Source organism: Schistocerca piceifrons, unplaced genomic scaffold (assembly GCF_021461385.2).
Source record: "Schistocerca piceifrons isolate TAMUIC-IGC-003096 unplaced genomic scaffold, iqSchPice1.1 HiC_scaffold_841, whole genome shotgun sequence".
Lineage (NCBI taxonomy): Eukaryota > Metazoa > Arthropoda > Insecta > Orthoptera > Acrididae > Schistocerca > Schistocerca piceifrons.
The window spans coordinates 17,579-41,007 of record NW_025729104.1 but is presented as its reverse complement, the minus strand read 5'-3'; the positions used below and the strand labels follow the sequence as shown (position 1 = coordinate 41,007).

At 44.5% G+C, this 23,429-nt stretch overlaps 1 protein-coding gene across 1 annotated transcript; it reads right to left on the bottom strand.

The window, feature by feature from the left end:
* Positions 1–276: 276 nt before the first annotated feature.
* LOC124770937 (ankyrin repeat-containing protein P1E11.10-like) lies at positions 277–23,227 on the bottom strand. Its single transcript, XM_047249237.1, has 2 exons — positions 23,100–23,227; positions 277–523 (listed from the first exon to the last, which is right to left on the bottom strand). Exons 1-2 carry the CDS (start codon positions 23,225–23,227, stop codon positions 277–279), a joined length of 375 nt encoding a protein of 124 aa, XP_047105193.1.
* Positions 23,228–23,429: the final 202 nt, after the last annotated feature.

Here is a 23,429-nt window from a genome sequence, read left to right as displayed (position 1 = left end):
AAGAAGAATTCAGATAAAAAGCATTAATCACAAGATTTGTTCAGTGCTAAATAGTTGTACCGCATCTGCTTCTGCCACGTCCGCAGGTGTCTGCCCACTGTTACCCCTTATGTCCCTCCTAGCACCGGCCAGCAGCAGTGCCTTCGCTGCATATGCACACCCCCATCTGGCAGCCACATGGAGTGGAGTCTCCCCCGCATCGTGCTGGACATCTACACACGCTGATGCCGCCAGTAGCATCCGTACAATGTGCTGCTCGCCACCTCTACATGCAGCCTAGTGCAGAGGCGTCATCCCATCCGAGTCCCTGACGTTGACATCTGCCCCGGCATCAATCAGGCACTTGACAGTTTCTTCGTGGCCATTCACCACTGCTTCATGCAGGGCAGTGTCGCCACTGGCGTCTGTCGCGTTGACTGGCGACCCCGCATCCAGGATCGCCCGCACTTGGCCGGTCTGACCCTGTGACGCAGCAATGATCAGCCTCCCAGCCAGCGTCTGCTTCTGTTCCTCAGTCAGGATCCTGTAAATCACATTATGATTTACATCAGTTTTAGTATAGCAGCAGTGACATGAACATGACCTCCACAACGTATCTAAAACACACACACACACACACACACACACACACACACACACACACAGACTTACACACACACACACACACACACACACACACTCACACAGAGAGAGGGGGGGGGTTTGGAGATACAAAATGTTACTCTGTGAAAACCTTGTTTGAAATCAGTCATATAGGTAGTCAAGTAATTTAAAGCCCATTGGATATGTTGGTTAAAATTTTAGCGTGTAGCTTATTGTCACCAAAGAAAAAAAGTCATTCTTGTAGATGAAGAATTATGTGAGTGCATGGTAGCTATTCCCCTCCATATCTGCATCTAGTGACGCCTGTGAGCTGAGGATGACATGGCAGCTAGTTGGTACTGTTGGGCTTTTATGGCCTGTTCTGGAGGAGTTTAGTTTAGTTTTAGTTTTATAATAGATACTGGGTGTCACTGGCCCTTATCTCTAGGAGTCTGCAAAACGGTATGCCTAGAGAATGTGCACGAGATGGCTTTGAGAAGTCTTGGGTCACTGGCTTGATGGACGTGGGAGCAGCATACTGGCAGATCACACAGTGATCACAGTCTGAAGTGCAATGGATGAATGATAGGGTTGCAGGACAACAGTGTGGCAAGAAGGGTACGCACATGGCCATCCAGAAGAACTGCACTACAAACAGATTTTAAAATGGAACGACTAGCTTTTTCATATAGGCAACAGCTGAAACCTGAGCAGAGACGAAACTTCCTGGCAGATTATAACTGTCTACTGGACCGAGACTTGAGTTCGGTATCTTTCTGTATTGGGGGAAGTGAAGCTGTGAGGACGGTTAGGGAGTCATGCTTGTGTATCTGTCAGCAGAGCACTTACCTATGAAAGGCAAAGATCCTGAATTCCAGTCTCGGTTTTAATCTGCCAGGAAGTTTCATATCAACACGCACTCCAGTGCAGAGTGAAAATTTCATTCTGGAAACATCCTCAAGGTCGTGTTTAAGCCAATTCTCCGCCATATTCTTCCTTCCAGGAGTGTTATTCCTGTAAGTTTTGCAGGAGAACTGCTAAGAAGTTTGGAAGATACAGCACGAGGTGCTGGCAAAGGAAAACTTGGGGGACAGGTCACGATTTGTGCTTGGGTAGTTCAGTTAGTGGAGCACTTGCCCGCAGCAGGAAAAAGTCCTGAGTTCGAGTCTCGGTTCAGCAAACAGTTTTAATCTGCCAGCAAGTCTCATATCTGTGTGCACTCTGCTGCTGAGTGAAAATTCAATTCTGAGCTGATTTGATGGGCAGTGTGCCAGCATCAGATTACTGGAAGCTGGGTTGAGATCTCAAGTTGACGTGGGTCATCTCCTGTTGTCTCCATACCACATACAACAAAGACTTGTGTGGTGTACATCCATAGTCAACTGGAACACTGACTGTAATTCTCTGCTCTTCAACGGCGAGTCCTGGTTCTGTCTGTAGCACTCAGATTGTCATCCACATGCCTGTAGATGACCTGGTGACAGGTCGCAGGAAGCATCAGTTCTGCAGACACATACTTCAATTCCCCTGCTGTGGGGAGGTACTGGATATGACAATTGGGCTGGCTCTGTAATTGTTGAAGAAACGCTGAATAGCTGCCAATATGTGAGACATATGGTAAATCCTCTTGTCACTCCCATGACTATGGTACCAAATGCAATATTCCAGCAGTATAATGCAAGATGCCCCACCACAGTTCACATTACAAGCGCCTTAAGAAATATATAGATCCTTGGCCAACTAGTACAGTCTACTTATTTCTCTCTGGGCTGCAATGGAAAGGCGTATACATCCAAACCATCACCACCCCCAATACCCCCCAAAAAATCCCTAAATACAGCAACCATCATCATCTGAAACAGCATGTGATTCTGATGTGGCAAGAAAATCTTAAAGATGAAATTTAGAGGCTGTTACAGTTTTTAGTGATGTTTATTATGGACATTAATTTCAAACAGAAGAAAATTTAACAATTCAATTTCATAAATAACAGATAGCTGAACACTTTCTGTATACATTTGAGTGCTTTCTTTGTTGACTGCAGTGAGAACTTTAATCGAGACTACATTAATGTGGGGAAGAAAAGAATTAATTTTGCCTTATGTTCCTTGTATGAAGAGCATATTCCTCACAGAAAAGCTATACTACATATCTAACATTCCTTAGATAGAGTGAGAGAGTGCAGTGTAACTGAAGGTCCGCATCTGTGGTTTGGTTTTGGGGGTGGGGAGAGGGTGTTCACAGCTTGTTATTGGCTGTCGCACTCTCTCCACCCGAACACAATCTGCCATCCTCACTTTTAACATTGTAACAGATGTCTATGATTTCAGTGATAATTTGTTAGATCTGCGCATAGTACGTCACTATGTAAGTTCTAAGGTACAGCACTTTTGAAAATTATATGGTAGGTAAAGGATTAGCCCGGTAAACCGAAATATTATGTTTCGTTTAAGAACTACAATAGCTACAAGTTTTTGACAAAGTCATAGTTTACAAGCACTTAACCAATATCAGTATTTCACTTAACACTACGATTGTGAACGCAGTTCTGCAGACTGTGGCTATGGAAATGTGTAAATGGTGGAAAGTGCTGTTTATTTCAGCAGTTTCTGCCTACAGAATAAAATGTTAAAATGTTCTCGGGGTTCCAGTTGCTTCAAGGGACTGAAGTGGCGTGAGCTTTCGACCAAGTGCTTCTCAGCCACTGTCAAGTGGAGTGACTGCTGGTGGGCTCCTCGTACACCATTACACAACCCAGCTGCCGGCTGTGACGTCACTCATGGTTACATTACCGCCATACATGAACATACTTTGATTTCATGTCCGGTACGCCCATTTTAACCTTGCAATTGCTGGATATCGAGCTGTAGGTCATAAGGTCATAGTCAGTGATTTTAATTTCGATGGATTCTTGATTTTATATATATATATATATATATTAAGTCCCACATTGATTTCTGCGTTTATTTTACGCAGTGTTGCTTGTCTGTTAGCACTGACAAATCTACACAATCAATGCTGCTCTTGCTCGTTAAGTGAAGGCCGTCGGCCATTGGTTTCTTCGTGTCGGAAAACTCTTTTGTTCTCTTGACGTTTGATTGTCGCGTCTGTGTGGTTTTCTCTTCAGCCAGAGTTGTGGAGGATTATCTGGTACGTCAAATAATGTAAATATTGCATTTCTCACAGGTTTCCCATGTTACACATTGGCTGATTTGTCTGGAAGTCGAGACGCGGCGCTTCGCATCGCACCTGTGTTAAGTAAGAGACGGTAGAGAGCAGACAGCTTCAGGCAACGAGTCGTGGTCCGCTGACTGCTTGCAGGTAGTTACGGCCGCCATCGGAAGGTGTCAGATTCTCACGCACTACGAAACTATCAAGAAGTTAAAACAGATTCTGGAAACAAAACTCATGTTACTGTGATTAATATGACGCTCGTTAGTTACCGCTAGATTGTTTGTTTGCTGTGAACGATGGAATGAATGGAATGTAAGATAGTAAATGAATATTGTTATGTCCATTAACTGAGTATATGTTAGCGTGGAAACTGTGATGGTGTAGAGGAACTGAATTATACTCTCAGGGGAATTTTGTATGTAGAACTAGGCAGTTTATGGGACCCGGAAAAACAAGAAGCATTTCATGGTAATTGTGTTATTTAAAGCGCGAGGTATTTTCAGGCTTGTGGAGTTTCAAAATTTGTTCATTTAGTAAATTGTTCATAAAAGCTGTTAAATTGTGACTAGTCATGTATGAAACACGCGGGATTGCCCAGCTTAATACTAGTAGCGGATTGGCTACGGTGTGTATCATCCAATCAGAGGGTAGTACGGTCACGCGTATTTTGTGAGCTACATAACGGCTCTGTGAAGTTGGGAGCTTAGCTATCATTATTTTCGGATGCGAATATAAGGAGCTCTGGATAAATGTGGTAATTTTGCAGAATAATGAATAAAACTTGACCGTGGAGTGCCGCAAAGTGCATGCGAACTTGTGGCAAAAACGAAAACGGAAATATCGATTTTAATACGCAAACAGTGACTTTTGTATAAACAAGATCGGCGTGGCATGTCATACCAGCAGTGACCGCAAACTGAACATTCGTACTGGCTAAATTGTGTAATATTTGAGAGAGCGTTCTGTCACAGATAATATGTTTGGTAATGCTGCTGGTAACTGGTTCGGTTAGCTGCCGTAAGCCGGCTATTACGAGTGACTGCGACTGCGTGCGAGCGTCGATGCAAGAACTTGAGATTAGCACGGGATATGCAGTGTTCTTGTATCAGACATGTGCCAGTGTATCGACGTTTCCGCTCCTAAACTGAGTTTCAATCAGTCGCTCAGTTAAACTGAAACACATTCGCTGCGGCCGTCGTGTTGGTGTAACGCCACTGGCTGTGCTGCAGCCCCCCCCCCCCCCCCCCCAGCAGAGGAACATCCTGCTGTTCTGACAGGGGAGGCGTGTGGGGCTGACTGCAGAGGGGGAAGTCACCGCGAGCTGAGGCAACGTTATTTATGTAGAACGAGCACACAGTAACAGCGACCTTGCAAAGTGCACCGAACGGAACCCCATGTTGTTGGGTACTTGTAAGAGGTCGTTCTGCAAAAGGCCAAGTCCTTTGCTCGTTACTAGTGAGTTTTTGATCGTAAACTAAATCGACACTCTTCAGTAAATACCTGTAATTTACAACAGAATGAAATGCGCGTCTAGCGTTACTGGCCAGCGGACATCTTCCGCCTCGCGCAACTTTCTTCAGCTGACGCGTCGCTGATGCACACACAGCCAGTACCGAGAGGAGGAAATCCGCCACGCGGCCGGGAATCGAACCCGGGGCCCCGTGATCGAGAGTCATTAACCACGCCATCACATCACGAGCTGGCGACTGCACGTTGCGAGAGAATCGTAAACAAAGTGTCCTGTGAAGTGGCGTTTGCTCGAGCATGTTTACGTCAGCCTGTCACCTTGCGCGCGAGTGTGAGAATTTTCAGTCCGAGCAGATCCAGCTTAGCTCTTCAACGTGGCGCACACTGAATTAAAACGATCGAAGTTACCGACCGGTCGAACAGGGTAAGGGTTCGAAAGTAGATTGCTAGGAAAGAAGAGATGGGAGTGTCTAGAAGCTAATAAGGCAGTTGGGGAATTGAGGACGAAGCTTCCTTCGAAAACCATTGCCGAATGAACAGATGTAGTTTCCATCATTTACTGAGACTCTCAGGCACTTCCATTGCTGCGCGGGGTTAGCCGAGCGGTCTGGACTGTGCGGCTGGTCCCGGTGGAGATTCGAGTTCTCCCTCGGGCATGGGCGTTTGTGTTTGTCCTTGGGATAATTTAGGTTAAGTAGTGTGTAAGGTTAGGGACTGACGACCTTAGCAGTTAAGACCCATAAGACTTCACACACATTTGAACATTTTTTGAGCACTTCCATTCAGAGAAAATATTATCTAATGTGAATGCAATTCCTGGTCGTCTAAAGTTGAAAGCTGCCGCGACGTATCTTGCTTCAGGCCATTCATTTACCTCATTCCAATATACTTGCAATACAGACTGTATCAGAAGAGAAAAGCACAACTCCGTGCATAGAAAGGTCGAACCGATCTATTTTAGGTGTCTTGTTTAAAACGAGGAATCTAAATTTGCAACAAACTGAATCGTATGGTATTCCATTGCGCAATTAAAATTTGGAAGGACTGCTGCTGTACATTGCAGTGTTTCTTTTGGTGTACCAGATACGTTACAACATATAAAATCACACATGTGGGGGACTGTTGTAACATGCAGCACTTAAATTTCCTTAAATAATATATAACTGCATTGCTGTTTTAACAAAGAAGAGGCCACATGCCTAGTACATATTATACTAAAATATATGGTACTTTCACGTACCGAAATTATCAGAGAAGATGTTTGAATGGTCCTTTTGTAATGTTTGCAGAAGTGATCCATGGAATAGAAACAAACACCGCCCGAACAGGTTCTGAAGGCTCAACGGCACCGACCGGCCGCCATGTCATCCTGACCCCTTAGGCATCACAGCATGCGGATACGGAGGGCCATGTGGTGAGCACACCTCTGTCCTGGCTGTTGTCAGTTTACGAGACTGGAGCCGCTACTCCTCAGTCAAGCAGCTCCTCAGTTTTGCCTCACAAGGGCTGAGTGCTCCCCGCTTGGCAACAGCGCTCGGCAGGCCTGGACGGTCACCCATCCAAGAGCCAGACAAGCCCGACAGCGCTTAACTTCAGTGATCTGACGGAAACCGGAGTTACCACAGCGGTGAGGCCTTTGGAATGGTATACAGTACTATACATTTTCATCACTGTGTGGTACAGTTTCCCTCATTCCGTTTACAGTGTCACTTATTGCATCTTCCTTCATGTTTCTGCCTTTATAAGTACCAAGATTAATGTTCCACAAACACCGTAGATCCTTGTAGAGTTCCAAAAATCGCACAGCACACTGTAACGACCAGGTCTCAGTCACTGTCATTGCATATCAGACTGCGTTAACGAAATTTCCACGATGTCGACTCTCGAAATGTCAAAAACAGGCTGGATTCGAAACCCATTCATGGGAACTTCAGGTGATTTCGGCTTAACATTATCAGAAGAAGGAGAAATGGCAGCTATATCTACCGATCGTGGACTGAGGATTAAGCAGAGGGAGTTGACTCGTAAAGTTTTTTGGATTTCTATAAAAGAAGAATATGTGTCGATATCTAAAAGGTCGTTGAACATTTTACTTCCGTTTTCGACGTCATATTTATGTGAATTAGGATTTTCCGCGCTTGCCACAATTAAATGTAAAAAAAGAGTAAGTCTTCAATGTATTGACCAGGAAATGAAAGTTTGTCTTTCAAATGTATCTCCATACATTGAAGAAATCGTGAGGACACATCAGGCTCATGTTTCTCATGAACGCTAGAAAGAATTGACGTAAGGTTCGTTTCATTTGTATTGCATTATTACTTTTCTCTATAATTTGAATTAATCGTTAGTTTTAATCCATTATTTCATTTTAATACGTTTCACTTAATAGTTTCTGTTGCCTTTCGTCCTGGAAGAGTAGGAAGCAACACGGCGCTCGGCCGTCGCATTTGGGTGACAATCTTACTTCATGAATTTCTGACATTTTTTATACAAAAATTGTTTCTTCATATTGTGATAATGTATGTGTTTTATTAATATAAGTTGTATTTTCTGTAGTCTGGACGCGAAATCCAAAATAAAATGACTTAAATGTTGTTTTATTACAGTATTGATTTCCTGTATTTACTGTTGTAGAATATTCCTCAGAAATGTGTGTATAGTGCGCCCACAAATATTTGCTGCCTTTTAAGTGCGCCCGAAGCTCAAAAAGTTTGAGAACCGCTGCCCTAGACTGTGGTCAGACTGCACAGCGTCTCTCAGCCGCTGCGACGCGATATACACAAAAACACGTCAGGTATGTTTGTAGGATTCTTAATGCATTCTGATCTCCCGGCAAATGGAGTTGCCGCAGTGGTAACACCGGTTCCCGTCAGATCACCGGAGTTAAGCGCTGTCGGGCTTGGCTAGCACTTGGATGGGTCGGTGTCCGGGTCTGCCGAGTGCTGTTGGCCAGTGGGCTGCACTCAGCCCTTGTGAGGTCAACTGAGGAGCTACTTGACTGAGAAGTAGCGGCTCCGGTCACCAAAACTGACAACAGCCAGGAGAGAGGTGTGCTCTCCACACGACTGTCCGTATCTGCATCCAGTAATGCCTGTGAGCTGAGGATGACACGGTGGCCGGTCGGAACGGTTGGGCCTCCAGGGCGTGTTCAGGCTGAGTTTTTTTTGTTCCCATCTTCCGCAGATAAAACATCTACATCTTAAGCATTTATCGCCAAATCATTTCTTGGAATAGCCGAATTCGTAAGAAATACATTATTACACGCATTATGATAAAAATGTATTGTATGAACATAATGTGTTCGCTTTTCTTCATCTAGGGAAAAAGGTCGTAACCAAGGGTGTCACGAAAGTTTGAAACGTAAGTTGGTGTGGCCCAGAGTCGGAAAGGTCGACAAACGCGGCTCTGACACGTAGTAAATCTAACTACTCCTTCCCAGCATTTATCATGGTTGTACGGTTATCGACACCTGCAGAAAAAGAGGATTCGCAGTTACCAGTTTTCTTTTAAAGAGACTGGTAACACGAGATTTGAATTTCAGTTCTCAGTGCGGACAAGGAAGTTTTCTCGGCACAAAGGTAAGAATATTTCGCCAGTCAGCAGGAGAGCGGAGACAGCTGCGATGGTGACCAGTCGCAGTTGTGAATTTTTGCGTTATGAGTTACTCGCTTCCAGATCAGCTGGAAATGTGCTGAAATGTTCGTATGTTGTTCGCGACATTTGTCTTGTGACAGTTAACATGTATGAATTACGTATGTGCTCGGAAAGCAGGTAATTTTTAACGTTCTCTCTCTCTGTCTCTCTATCTCTCCGAGCGGTTCTAGGCGCTACCGTCTGGAACCACGCGACTGCTACGGTCGCGGGCTCACGTCACGTCAGTGACACTGTCCTTCCTATTTCTCGACAATACAAAATGTGCTGCTCTTCTTTGAATATTCTCGATGAAGTCCGTTAATTCTACCTGGTAATGATCCCACACTGCACAGCAGTATTCTAGAAGAGGACGGACAACCGTAGTATAGGCAGTCTCTCTAGTATATCTGTTGCATCTTCAGCCAATAAAACGCATCTTTGGTTCTGCTTCCCCACAACATTTCCTATGTGTTATTTCCAATTTATATTGTCCGCAATTGTGATTTCTGGTGTTTAGTTGAATTTACGGCCATTAGATTTGACGGATTTATCGTCTAACCGAAGTTTAACCGATTCCGTTTGGCACTCATCTGGATTATCTGACACTTTTCATTATTTAGGACAAATTGCCAATTATCGCACCATACAGATATCTTTCCTAACTAATTTTGCAATTTGTTTTGATCTTCTGATGACTTTACTAAACGGTAAATGACAGCATCATCTGCAAACAACTTCAGACGGTTCCTCAACTGTCTCCGAAATCGTTTCTATAGATAAGGAACAGCATTACCTTGGGAAACGCTGAAACTTACTTCTGTTTCGCTCGATGTCTTCGCCAATTACTACGAATTGTGAAATCTGTGACAGGAAATCACGAATCCAGTCACAGTCCAGCCTGTGACGACATTCCATAAGCACGCAGTTTGACTACAGGTTGCTTGTGAGGTACAGTGTCAAATGCCTTCTGGAAATCTAGAAAGACGAAATCAACTGGAGATGCCTTGTCGACAGCACTCAATACCTCGTGTGAATAAAGAGCTAGTTGTGTTTAGCAAGAACGATGTTATCTAAATCCGTGTGAAGTGTTTGTCAACAGACTTCTCTTCGAGATAATTCATAATGTTCGAACACAATATATGTTCCAAAATCCTGCTGCAAATTGACGTTAGTATTATGGCCCCGTAATTTCATGGAATGCTGCTACTGCATTTCTTGAATACTGGTGTGACCTGTGCAAGTTTCCAGTCTTTAGGTTACGGATCTTTCGTCAGAGAGTTACAACACTAAGTTTCGTTACGACAGTCCTGTGTTCACTGATCTCAGTATATGTTTTGGTGCTCGTTATTAGCTCAGGATTATTTGTTGCTAAGACGTGTTCCCATAACTGTTTACTATTCAATTGGGATCATGAACTTACTACTCGAAATATTTTCAGAGAATGTTCAAAAATGGTTCAAATGGCTCTGGGCACTATGGGACTTAACTTCTGAGGGCATCAGTCCCCTAGAACTGAGAACTACTTAAACCTAACTAACCTAAGGACATCACACACATCCCTGCCCGTGGCAGGATTCGAACCTGCTACCGTAGAGGTCGCGCGGTTCCAGACTGTAGCGCCTAGAACCGCTCGGCCACTCCGGCCGGAACAACTGCTATACCGATGGTTCTTGGATCGACGTTCTTCCTGCGTTCGACCTGCACCCTTTGAGACTGAAGCCCTTTCTGTGTTTCTCTGAGACCCTTTAACCTGAAAACCGCCCAGTCCAAGCTACACAGCCGCTGCTACCCGCGTAACCGCCTCCTGCGTGTAGTGGCTCCTGGCATACTTAGCGGAATATTATGGAATAGCGGTAATACTTAAAAATAAATCTTAATAATAATAATTATTGGTTCTAAGGGGATATCGCGGTAAAGTGGGGGTTTCGGGAGGGGAAAATTTAAAATCAAACACAACAATGGCAAAATTACGAACATATGGGAAACGTATACATACAGACTTCAGACAGAACAACGCAAGGAATTCTAAAAAGTTTTCAAAGCAGAACTAACAGGGTACAAGCAGTTGTACTTCAAAGATTCAAAAGGCAAACTGACTATCAACAACAAACACAACTGTGTATTACTAGCAAATTGCTTCAAAAACGTTTTAATCTGCGAAGAACCAACACAACGACTGTTTTTCAGACAGCCTCAAAAGGAAAACCCACTTTCAGAGCCACTGTACTGCATTAAACTCAACAATACACTGGCCAGCCAGAAAACAACAGGGCGCCAGAAGAAGACGGGATATTGGCTGAGATGTGAAAACTATCAGATAAACGAACACTTAAAATGACGCCGTGTTTATAAACTGCAGCGAAAACAGCTATGTGCTGAGAATTCCGTTACAACTGGGAACGGAGTTGCTCGCGACGACATTCTTGCGCCAGACGCTGTCCGTGTTCTTGCCGGGTTACGCTTGAGTAACAAATCCATATTAGGGCGAAGAAGTCCACCGCTTTTTTTTTTCGGGACTGTGTTAATGCCGTCGTTCGCAGAATTTCTATGTACTCAGTCGACGCTAAGACAATAGCTGATGCCTAGGGTGAAACTATCGTTATGAAATGTGTTCTGTGTGGCATCTCAGATGACGGAAAATGTAAAGCCTTTTTGTTAGTTATGCCTCGGTATTCCATTGATAACAGTACTGTAAATGAGTTTGTCTTAAACACTAGTACCAATTGTTGGTATGAGTTAAGTCGAGTAGAAAATGTAGGAAAACGTCAGAAGTATGTCGCTCTTGTGAACATTAACTGTTCCCTACGCTTTAGTTGTTTTACACGTATTCACGTGTCGTATAATTCCTTAGTATTTTCACATTTGCTTACGTGCGTCGTCCAACAGTTACATCGCACACGGTGCCTCTTACGAGGTTAAGAAATAATGCTGGGAGAAAGGAGGAATTCCTAAGGGACCAAACTGCTAAGGTCATCTGTCCCTAGACTTACACACTGCTTAAACTAACTTATGCTAAGAACAACACACACACACACACATGCCCGAGGCAGCACTCGCAATAAATGGAAATGTCGTGTGGCTAGGGCCTCCCGTCGGGTAGACCGTTCGCCTGGTGCAGGTCTTTCGATTTGACGCCACTTCGGCGACCTGCGCGTCGATGAGGATGAAATGATGATGATTAGGACAACACAACACCCAGTCCCTGAGCGGAGAAAATTTCCGACCCAGCCGGGAATCGAACCCGGGCCCTTAGGATTGACAGTCTGTCACGCTGACCACTCAGCTACCGGGGCGGACTAGGGCTCGCAAGTAGTGACATGGCGCCTCTAACCGCGCGGCCTAAGACAACCAGAGATAACATTTAATGGCAGGACACTTTCATCTTTCGCATCGTAGACCAATGATGCCACACACGACGTCGCTGGTCAAAGCTGACGGGTGAAACAGGACACTAGAACTGAACCAAAATAGTTCTTAGTGTTGGAATTCATCTATAATCTTGTAGAGATTCTTGTAGAAATAAATTACCTCTTACCATTGATCCATGGAGGACGTGTGTTTCAAGAAACTGCGACGATGTACAAGCCTTGTCGACAATCATCCAAACAAGCGACTGAACATGGCACTTGGCGTGGCAGCTTTGTAGGAGCATTTATAATTTGCAGACGCCCGACCTTCCTGTAATTAAAAGATGCATAAAATTAATCTTTCTCCTACAGAGACTGCGTCAGAGAGATTCGTATGAATACTCCGTTCGACTGATTTGTAAAATTAAATTATACTAAATATGACTGCTGTGTCGAAGATCCCTGTATTTATGAAACATGCACGAGTGTAGAATTAATGTTACGCATGCGCAGAAAGGTGCAGTCATTTCGGTGGCCGTGCTTTGGCACAGATCACACGCTGGTTGACGACTCCTCATAGACCGCTGCCGCTGCTCCGCGCTGTTGCCGCATTTCTCTGTTTCTGCAGACTGCTGCGAGAGGGGACAGCAACAGCCGCCTCGCTCGCCTTTCGCCTCTACTCAAACCGTTGCTGGGATACGGCGTGGGCCTATGAGGAGAGCCGTGTATTGTTGACAACTGCGTCACGTCTTCAATTGTCTTGTTTACTGTAAGGGGGTACAGTGGATTGAACAATCATTTTTGAAAGGGCCTTAGTGCAAATTTTGACAAAATGAGTTAGGAAAGATAACAGATATTTTTGCGTGCAAAGGGCTTTATTCCAGATATTGTAAATGTGTTTTTGCGAACAAGTTACAGCGACGTCATTTATGAAAGGGCTTCACTCCTCGAATAGCGCCCTTTCAATGGTGATTATATTCGCATTCCATCTACCGAATACTTAATGCACTGTATATTACATTTGGCTTTTCGTAGTTGAACCGTTATTATTTCCGAGCATGTGTTGTGAAATGTAAAATGACTTCTAGTACTGGCTTGGAACATGGTGAAGGTACCAAGAAAAGAGAGAAAGACGTATTGTAGGAAATTATGAACAGAATGCTATAAAAACAGCAACAGTGCACTGTCACGAGCGTACTAAACATTTTAACCCTGTTTGTTTGTTCATTTTGAACATTGTAACCCATAGTCACGTATTGTGGCCTCTAAACAGATAGAAGGACGGCGAAAGCAAACATTCGATGTTTTATTTCCGGAAGTGTCTATTGTTTGTAATTTTGAAAATACTTACACTGGTAGCAATTAACAGGAAGAAAGATCAAGACATTCAACACGATTATATTCGCCATGAATACAGGTATTTCTACGATGATCTTATGAAATGGCCGATACGTGACAAAGCTGCTGCCACTACTTTTGCTGATAATGATGAACTTTGAGTACAGTTATAATACTGTGAAACCGAATGAGTGAAAAGAGAACCAACTTGAAATACTATTAAAACATAACTTTAGCATGTCTGTGAATTACTTCCTCAGGAAAAGGACCTTATTCCAAGATTCTGGAATTATTCTCTCCAAATGATTTGCAGACTTCAGCAACTACAGTAATGGCAAATTATCCGTTTCATTGTGTTCTTTAAACAGTGGAGACCCCTTCGTGTTGCATTCCATTCCTGAAAATTTAAAACTTTGAAGTAATGCCTTTTCATGGATAAAAACACTAAGATCGATCAGTCGAGGCGAATCCTTCACTAGGTTAAAGTGATGGACGTCGTTTATCTATTTTTGTTTTGTTGCTCACGTCTAGGAAGAGGAGCAAGTCACTACGGTGATGGAACGAGTCTCTACAACAAAGTAACGTCTGGAAACTTAATAACAGTTAAAATTTGCACGAATAGTACCCAGATCACCAAGTAATATCTAGCGCAATAAACAATACAACACATGAATTTGCTTCATTTTTATACTTGTAGCCCCGTCGATATAGCAGGAGTGAGTCATGACAATTCTTCAGATCAGACTTGAAATTGCGTCGATTACTGCTAAGATTTTTTAATTCTTGTGCTAATTTATTGAAAATGGAGAATACTGCACGTCCGAGATAAGGAGGTGGGATTGATGTGCAGGGTGGATATCTGCGTAGTATTAACTGAGTGAAGGCTGGCAATTCTCGGGGAAAACCCCGAGTTGTTAACAAGAAACAATGTTGAAATACGCATTTAGAGCCACGCGTCAGAACTCCCACACTGCCGAACATAGGTCGACCATAGCTTCGTGAACTTGGACCACATTTTGCTCTAACTGCCGTTTTCCGAGCCAAGAAGAGCCTTTGAGAATTAGAAAAGCAACAGTAGAGTATAACATCGTAAATCATAAGCTAATCAGAATAAGCAAAGTAGACTAATTCTCCTGTTGATCTATGACTGATTTCAGACACTCTTCCAGTAGTAAATACAGCGCTATTAAGTCTTTGGACAAGATACTGAACGTGGGCGGTCCATGTCAGCTTACCACCTACCCGAACACTTACGAATTTGGATTGTTCGGACTGACTAATGATATGCCTATTATGTCTGATCAAAATGTCGGTTTCGGTTCAGTTGTTGGCTAGAAACTGTAGAAACTGAGTCTTATTTTGATTTAGCATCAATTTCTTTTCTACAACCCATGAACTTACGGCTTCAACTCATTTGTTCCATACAGTGTTTACGTTGCACTCAGTATCCTTCACTACAAAAAATCAGCCAAAAGACAGACACAGCTTAGAATTTGTCGTAGTGTCCACATCTACATTGATACTCGGCAAGCCAGCTGATGGTGTGTGGTAGAGGATACTTCTGGCACCACTAACTGATCCCCGCTTCCCTGTTGCACTCGTAAGTGACGCGTGGGAGGGGTGATTGTCGGTAAGCCTCTGTATTGGCACTGATTTCTAGAATTTTGTCGTCGTACTCATTTCGCGAAAGAAGTAATATGCTGTCCGACGCTTCCTGGAAAGTACTCTTTCCAAACCTTCTGTGATGCTTAACGCCTCTCTTGTACCCTCTGCCACTGGAGTCTGTTGAACACCTCTGTAACGCTCTCGCGCCGACCAAACGATCCCGTGGCGAAACGCGCCGCTCTTCGTTGTACGTTCTGTATCTCTTCTGTCAGTCCTTACCCTTCTGGTAAGGGTCCCAGGTGTAAGGATCGACATAAGAAGCGTGGGTTCTTTAATCTGCGGTCACTCTTTGCCGCTTCTCGGCATGAACAGGGCGTCCCGTGGTCAGCTACTGTGGGTCTTCGTGACGAGCACACAGCAGTCTTTTTCGGAGCTGTTTTCATACAGCAAGACTTAAAAGGTTACTTCTCCAGTATTGTAACTGCGTGAGATAATTGATTCGCCTACCGTCTTACTATTCCCTATTGACTGATGTACCTTATGAACTCTCCAATACGAAGAAAGTTACGTATGCAAAAGCAACTACTGCATTATCCGTGTAGGAACCGGACACGTAATCTCCGCTCACGGATCACGTGTCTCGTTCACTCGGTCCAGCACGGCTTTCGCTGGAGCGTGTTTACCTTGATGCATCTCAAAGCGGCAGTCGTAAAAAGCTGCTTTTCCTGATTTCTCGGAAAATACACGTTTTTGGACAGCGTATGTGATAATGAAAAATGCTCAATCTACAATCATCTGTCGATACAGTTAATTTCGAGTCGATTTAATGTTGTGAACTTCAAGGGCGATTTTCTCAAAATCTGGTAGGTAATGAAACAATATATCTTACGTTCTTTACTCTCTGTTTATTCTCTTTATCTGTATCACTTCGATGTTGTCGCGATGACTGAAAGGTGGGTTCGTACTCCAACCTTCCGCGGTGAAACAATTTCGGAAGACCGAATTCAGTGTTTCGGCCTTCTCTATTTTCTTCCGTTTCGGTGCGAGTTTGGTCTCTGAGTGACTGAATAGATTGTTTCGAGCCGCTTACTGACTGTAAGATCAAAGGTTGTAATGAATTTTAGTCAAATCGATTGCCAAAATTTTACTGTCAAAGTCATTAGACGCATGTCTAACTATCCTGCTTTATGCTCACTTTGGCTTCATTCAGCTTTTGTTTGTCAGCTAGATTTTGATTTCTCTTGAATCTGTGCCTAAGGTCTGTTTGCTTGCGGTTTCGGACCTCTGTCAGGATACTCGGACAGTGGAGCCAGTCTAAAACCGATATTGGTTACGAAGCACATGTGGGTCCCGTCGTAGAATGATACTCCAGTGTGTGGGACCCGTACCAGATACCACAGACAGGGGCTACGGAACGTATACAGAGAAGGGCAGCACGAATCGTCACAGGTTTATCTAACTCGCTGGAGAGTGTCACGTGAGCGTCGAGAAAGCTCAGTCGTCAGACGGCTCAAGAAAGACGCAACCCACATCCCACGGAAGGCCGCTCGCGAAGTTGCGCAGACGGCTGCTGATGCTGAGCGAGGAGTCCAGAGCCGCTCCCCGGCCGCTCACTGTGCGTGGCTGCCGTGAGGAGGGAGGAGGAGGGAGGAGGAGGGAGGCGGAGGGAGGAGCAGTGAGGAGGAGCCAGGCCGGCCGCAGCGCGGAGCCGCCTCCCCACTCGCCCTTTACCACCACCGGAAGGGGAATACGTTTCGAGACTTGTTGCCGTGACAAGTACCCACTGCCATGCACTACGCTGTGCTTTGCAGCGTACATACGGGGATGTAGATGTAGACGTGACGGTGAATATTCGGTGGTTGTATGTGGCGCTAAGTTCACGAGTTGAACTCACAACTGTGTATAACCGCGCGAGACACACAGCCATCAGTGGAAATACACGGCGCTCTTCCAAAGTACACTTTTACGACTCCGAAGGCGTCTTAGAAGCTGGCAACGGTGAGCAGCTCTCGCCAGCGTGTGTGATGTAATTGCTTGCCGATTCAAACAAACAAATGTCAATATATACTAGCCAATAGCAAGAAACTGAACAGATTTAACACAAATCAAGCGAAGGGAATAGTTAATTGTGGCAAGCGCGCCATATTTCAAACATTTGGCTTCGTTTTGTGCTTAGCACAAGGACGTATAACAGTTCGCAAAACCGAGCAGTATAGCTATTTTGTCAAACAACTAAAGGTCATTACATTATCAGCCATCAGAGAGGTCGTGGAGATCAGATTGCGCAACAATAACTACAACATGGACGACCGCCATTTATCTCAGTGTTGAGAGACTACAGAGGAATTCCGGCATTTCGTTACGTACCAGCGTGGGGGAACACTAGAGTCGCAGATGTCGACGTTCACTTACTTCTGAAGTTTGTTGTCAAGAATCAGTCACAGTTTGAAAAAAAATGGTTCAAATGGCTCTGAGCACTATGGGACTCAACTGCTGAGGTCATTAGTCCCCTAGAACTTAGAACTAGTTAAACCTAACTAACCTAAGGACATCACAAACATCCATGCCCGAGGCAGGATTCGAACCTGCGACCGTAGCGGTCTTGCGGTTCCAGACTGCAGCGCCTTTAACCGCACGGCCACTTCGGCCGGCTACAGTTTGAAAACAAGGTAATCATTACGAGCAGCGATCTAGGATGATCGACGAACTGCAGAGGCAGGCGTTACAAGGGAGGCGCTGGGTATCATGGAGAGTCTTTCTACTGGAATTTCGAGGGAGCGTTTTCCAGGAAGAGTCGGACGGCGTGCTACTTTCTCCCACACACGTCTCGCGAAGTGACCACGACGAGAAAATTCGAGGGGTTGGACCTAATACTACCGACATTTTCCCCAGGCGCCATTCGCGACAGAAACACGGAAGGTTGGGGTCAGTCAGCAGTAGCACAGCTACCCTCCGCTTACGGAGTATGACGTAGACGCAGATCAATTTCATTTGGTCGTTCCACTTCAAATCGCTTTCTACGCCCACTCCAACACATTTTACGGACGTAACTGCATCCAGTGACTGTCCTGTAGTTTTGTTAAAGGGTCTGCCTGCTTGTGTATTCGCAGTACGTCCCGTTTGTCTGTGCTGAGCCTCCACCGCGACTCCCTGCACGAAGCGCCTACCCCCTGCACGCCTTCCCGCGTTTCGCTACAATTTTCCCCCGCCGCGCCCTCTCTGTACACAACAGCATTAGCCGCGAAAAGCCTAACGGAGCTTCTCCTTTATGTGTACTGTCAAAAGTAACGGTCCTAAAACACTCCCCTGGGGCACACCCGAAGTTACTTGCACGTCTAAAGACTTCTCTCCTTTCAGAATGATACGCTGTGTTCTGTTTGGTAGACACTTTTCAGTCCAGTCGTACAGGTGGTCTCATATTGCGTACGCTCGTTATTTAGTTGGTTAGGCTGCCGTCCGAACATGCATCGAATGCCTTTCGTAAGTCAAGGAAAAATTTTGAGTGGAAGGGAGGTGCTTTTGTCCCACACTAAAAATGGTTCAAATGGCTCTGAGCACTATGGGACTTAACTTCTAAGGTCATCAGCACCCTAGAACTTACAACTACTTAAACCCTAACTAACCTAAGGACATCACACACATCCATGCCCGAGGCAGGATTCGAACCTGCGACCGTAGCGGTCGCGCGGTTCCAGACAGTAGCGTCTTTAACCGCTTGGCCACCCCGGCCGGCTGTCCCACGCTGGGCAATGATTGTGAAACAATAGGTGGACATACGAATCGCGCCGATTTTTGGAACAACTTTGTGATCTGCAGCATTTAAACACGACGGATAGCGCAGTTTATAAGAGCAGATGATGATGACAATTATTTATCCGTTTCACATAGTCGTCAAGAAAGCTAAATGATTGATTTAATATGCGGTCGGAATATGGAGCAGACTAGAGCAGAATTTCGAGACGGAAGATGCTACAGCAATGGAGACATGTAGCCAGCACCAGGGCACGTGGACCGCTTGTCGAGGCAAGAATAGAGCGGTGACAAAGTATACGTTCGGGGCTTTTAACACGGAGCGTAAGAAAGGGTCTGACAGATGGCTATCATTAACGTGTTTTCAAGGTGTGACGGAACTACATTGTAACAAAAGGTAGACACAAGAAAATCGAAAATAACCTGATATCGCCATAAAAGGGTGTATCTTTCAGAGTACTAAATCTATTACCTTGGTCAGAAGAAAAGAAGTCCAAGCTCACTAGGTTATACGTCACGCTGCAGAATCGTTCTTGATAAACGATTCCCAGTTGCCGATGTTATGACGTCATCAAAGTCTATCACCGAGAGAGGACTTCTGCGATCTCTAGCTACTGATATACAGTCGCAGAAAAACTGGAGAAATACTCATTAAAATAGTGAAAAGATATTGAAGTGGTACAAAGATTGTAACCTGGCTTAAAATGTACAGAAATGTCAAACTACGCACTTAGCATGTATGGTACGAGTGCTGTATCAATGATTAACACTTGGAATTGGCCAAATGACGCAAATAGCCGGGTGCAGCTGTTAGTGGGCACACCACAGAGGCCCAGTACCAGGCAGGGCGCGTGCCGGTCTTGGGAACTTTCAAATCGCCCGCGCGTCTCGTCTCCGAATACGGTCCAAGCGTGTGGGACCCGTACCAAAGAGGAAAGAGACTCTCAAAGGTCACAGGGAAGGTTTCTTTCACTCGTAGGAGACCGCGCCAGAAACTGCAAGACAGCTCTATTCACAGACTTTTGAAGACGAACGCAGATTGTCCCGTGAAAGCCCGCATACAAAATTTCACAGACAACCGTCGTGTGATCATTACAGACATTACTAATTCGTGACGTGTCGCTAGCGACCTCATCCATCATATGTGACTGGAACGAGGAAAAATTCTGGAAGGTGGTACGGATGCCAAGTATCCACTCCCATGCACTTCGCAGTGGTTTACAGGGTTTGTACGTCGATACAGTGAATACTCGGTGTTAATCGACGTCTAGAGTACGTCGACGTCGTGACATCACAATCAAGCGTGAGGCATGCAGCGATCGGGCGAGCAGCCTACACAGCGCTCTTGTGGAGTACATTTCTTTCGCCTGCGTGTCGTTTCAGATGCTGATTCAGGCGGTCACGAGTTCTCGGCACCGCGTATGGTGTAACTGCTGGAAGACCCACACAAACACTTTTGAAATTACGGAGCAATATTACGAGACCCGAATACGTGGAACACAACTAAAGTATAGGAAACAGTTAAATCTCGGAAGAGCGACATATTTCTAACATTTTGCGTCATTTTCTGTTTGACTTAACTCATTACAACAGTCCACACTACTGGTCTAGACAAAATCATTTACAGTACTGTTATCAAAATTGCTCTGAGCACTATGGGACTTAACATCTATGGTCATCAGTCCCCTAGAACTTAGAACTACTTAAACCTAACTAACCTATGGACATTACACAACACCCAGCCATCACGAGGCAGAGAAAATCCCTGACCCCGCCGGGAATCGAACCCGGGAACCCGGGCGTGGGAAGCGAGAACGCTACCGCACGACCACGAGATGCGGGCTACTGTGATAAAACGGATTTACATCCTCTGTCATCAGAGACGCCGCACAGAACAGATTTCGCAACAATAGTTTCAGCCTGGGCAGCGATTATTGTGTTAGAGTCAACTGAGTACAGAGAAATTCGTCGAATTTATTACGTCTCCATGTGTGGAAACCGCGTCGCAGACATCGACACCTTCCCTGGCAGCACGATGGCAGTAATACGGTTCCGAAAAAAAAGGCGGTCGAGTTTTTCGCCCTAATCTCGTAATCTCGATTTGTTACTCAAGTTTAATTCGGCAAGGACCGGGAAGAGCTTCTGACGCTTCGTCGCGAGCAACTCAGTTCCCAGTTGAAGCGGAATTCTCGGCCCACAGCTGTTTTTGCGGCAATTTGTAACCACCGCGTCACTTCAAATGTTGGTTCATCTGATGTTGAGGAGGTACACACCAGTGTAAGGGTTTTTCTTTCTATTGTCAAATCGGACGATAGTGTTTTCTGAGGATAAAGGGAGAGAGGACAATGCACTTTCAGTCTGTCCCCGAAACACTGAAACTTAAAACCAGAAGATTTAACGCTGCAGTCGTCGCGCTCTGAAAAGAAAAGTATGTGGTCGTATGGATTACATATGTATGCCATGCTCTCAACTAAAAAAAGAGGCCATTGAATTTACAAATATTTTTATTGGGTGCTTTTGTGTTTCTCACAGTAATATTTATTAAAAAGTATACATATGACCTCATATTTGAAAAAACAAGGAACTTTTCATAGTATGTCGCAGTTTTAAGGAAGATAGCATCATTGGCTTCGATTTACTTTCTAAAGACGCACATTTGTGTAAAAGCAAATCTAATTGTGATTTTCTCAACGAGAAGTACAGACGATCTTGGAATGATCAGGGCAAACAAATTTTTTACACGCGTTATTTTCTTCTTGTAGTTCTGTTTCTCGATCTTCCGCAGTCTTTGCAGCACCCACAGAACTCCACCATGTCATTCCCGAAGTTGCCGGCTGACTTTCCATGACAGGAATGCCAAGAAAGTCCTTTATTTTGAAGGGCAGACTTTTTGGCAACATTTTTTTATCTAATGTCCGCTGAGCCAGCGGTTTCATCCAAGACAAAGACAGGTCAATAAGAAAAGCAGACCATAAAATACAGTAACACGCCATCTTCTTCATTTTCAGGATGCATCATAAAGCGTACACATCTTATCAACTAGATCCGCACCGTTCTTTGTACGGTTGTACTGCGTTATTATCTCTGGTTTCTGTTTAGATCCTGTATCGGTGTCAATTTTTGCGTCATTGTGCATTGTTCACATCAAAATTGTTGCATTGTTGTTAGGTTTTGGCACGTAAGAAACCAATGTGGAAGGGGGGGTGCAAGCCAAATTTTGATGAACTTATTGGATTTCCTTTCGCCGCACGAAATTCCCTGGCCACTTCTGTCTTTCCGTACCGTAGCTACAGCGGTTGTTCTATTTTCAAACAGCTGCTTGGCAACACGGAGCGAAGAGAACCAATTGCCCGCCGTTATATTGATGTTTCTGCCGAACACAGGACGTACGTATTACCATATCACTTCTTTCGTTCCTCAAGCGATATGGGCCTTCCGGTTGTTTGCCTGCTTATATTTCCAAGTTGTAAGTGTAGGGGTAGTGAGCAGACACAAGCGCAAATACCTTCGCTCCACATTTTGCGGGCTTGCTGGGAATGTACTACCAAGATGGACAGCTTCCCCTGAATGCCAAAAGTTGTTCATCCAAAGCCATTTCAGCACTGGGAACAAAGTACTGTTGAAAGTTTGTAAGGAATAGATCAAATATTTCCGGTATTGGGGCCAGTTTGTCAATTTTTGCACGCACTTCACGACCATTAATATCATCAAATCGTAAAGTCATGATAAGAAATATAAATCTTTTCTCAGACACAGTCAAATAAATTGCATCAATTCCGGTATGTTTTATGTGGTAAAAAGTTTGGCTTGTGCTCGATCGGCTTATTTTGAGCAGTCAACTCATCAACTGAATCCTAGTAAGTTCCTTCATTTCGATTTGATCTGATGTTTAACATCTCTCTCTCTAGAAAAATTATACTTGGTGTGGTCTGTTTTTATGTTAGTGTATTTGGCTATGAGATAAATGACGTTATCGTCCAAAAAAAGGGACATGCAATCTTCGATAGCGGTTTTGTCGTGCGGTTCCTTTAGGACCAAGAGGAACATATACAATGTTATGAGCTCTAGTTCTACCTATGACGAGATTGTGTCAGCTACAGTATAAAAGTCAAGCCGTCTATTTCTCCGGGATGGTTCATCACGTGAGAATTCGGGACTGTTCCCAGTTGCTTCACCTGACACGTGTCCCTCTTGCTCGCTCACACCGGTGCTCCTGCTCTCTGCTCTTCCACAACATCATCTTCACCGTCATAACTCGAGGCGGGAATCTCTTCCTCATCCTCAGTCTCCTTCAGCCAAGCCAGAATCCGAGCTTCTTGCCTCTGATCCATAATTTACCTAAAATTCAATGAAATTCTACTATTATTTCAAATATTTATAAATTGTAAAACAATGAATAGATGTAATACGTATTCCAACAAATAAGTGGGAAAAGCGGAGTAAGAAAAGAAACTGTTTTTGGAAAATACTTACGTAACAGGTCGCGAGACAACCACACGAGACCAGCGCTCGGTCCGCCAACAATCCATATTA

Excerpts from the sequence above, each read along its gene's own strand:
- LOC124770937 (XM_047249237.1), bottom strand. The coding sequence starts at position 23,227 with ATGGATCAGAGGCAAGAAGCTCGGATTCTGGCTTGGCTGAAGGAGACT. Across the intron at positions 524-23,099 it reads CAGAGAGCAGGAGCACCGGT|GATCCTGACTGAGGAACAGA; the intron begins GTGAGCGAGCAA and ends TGTGATTTACAG.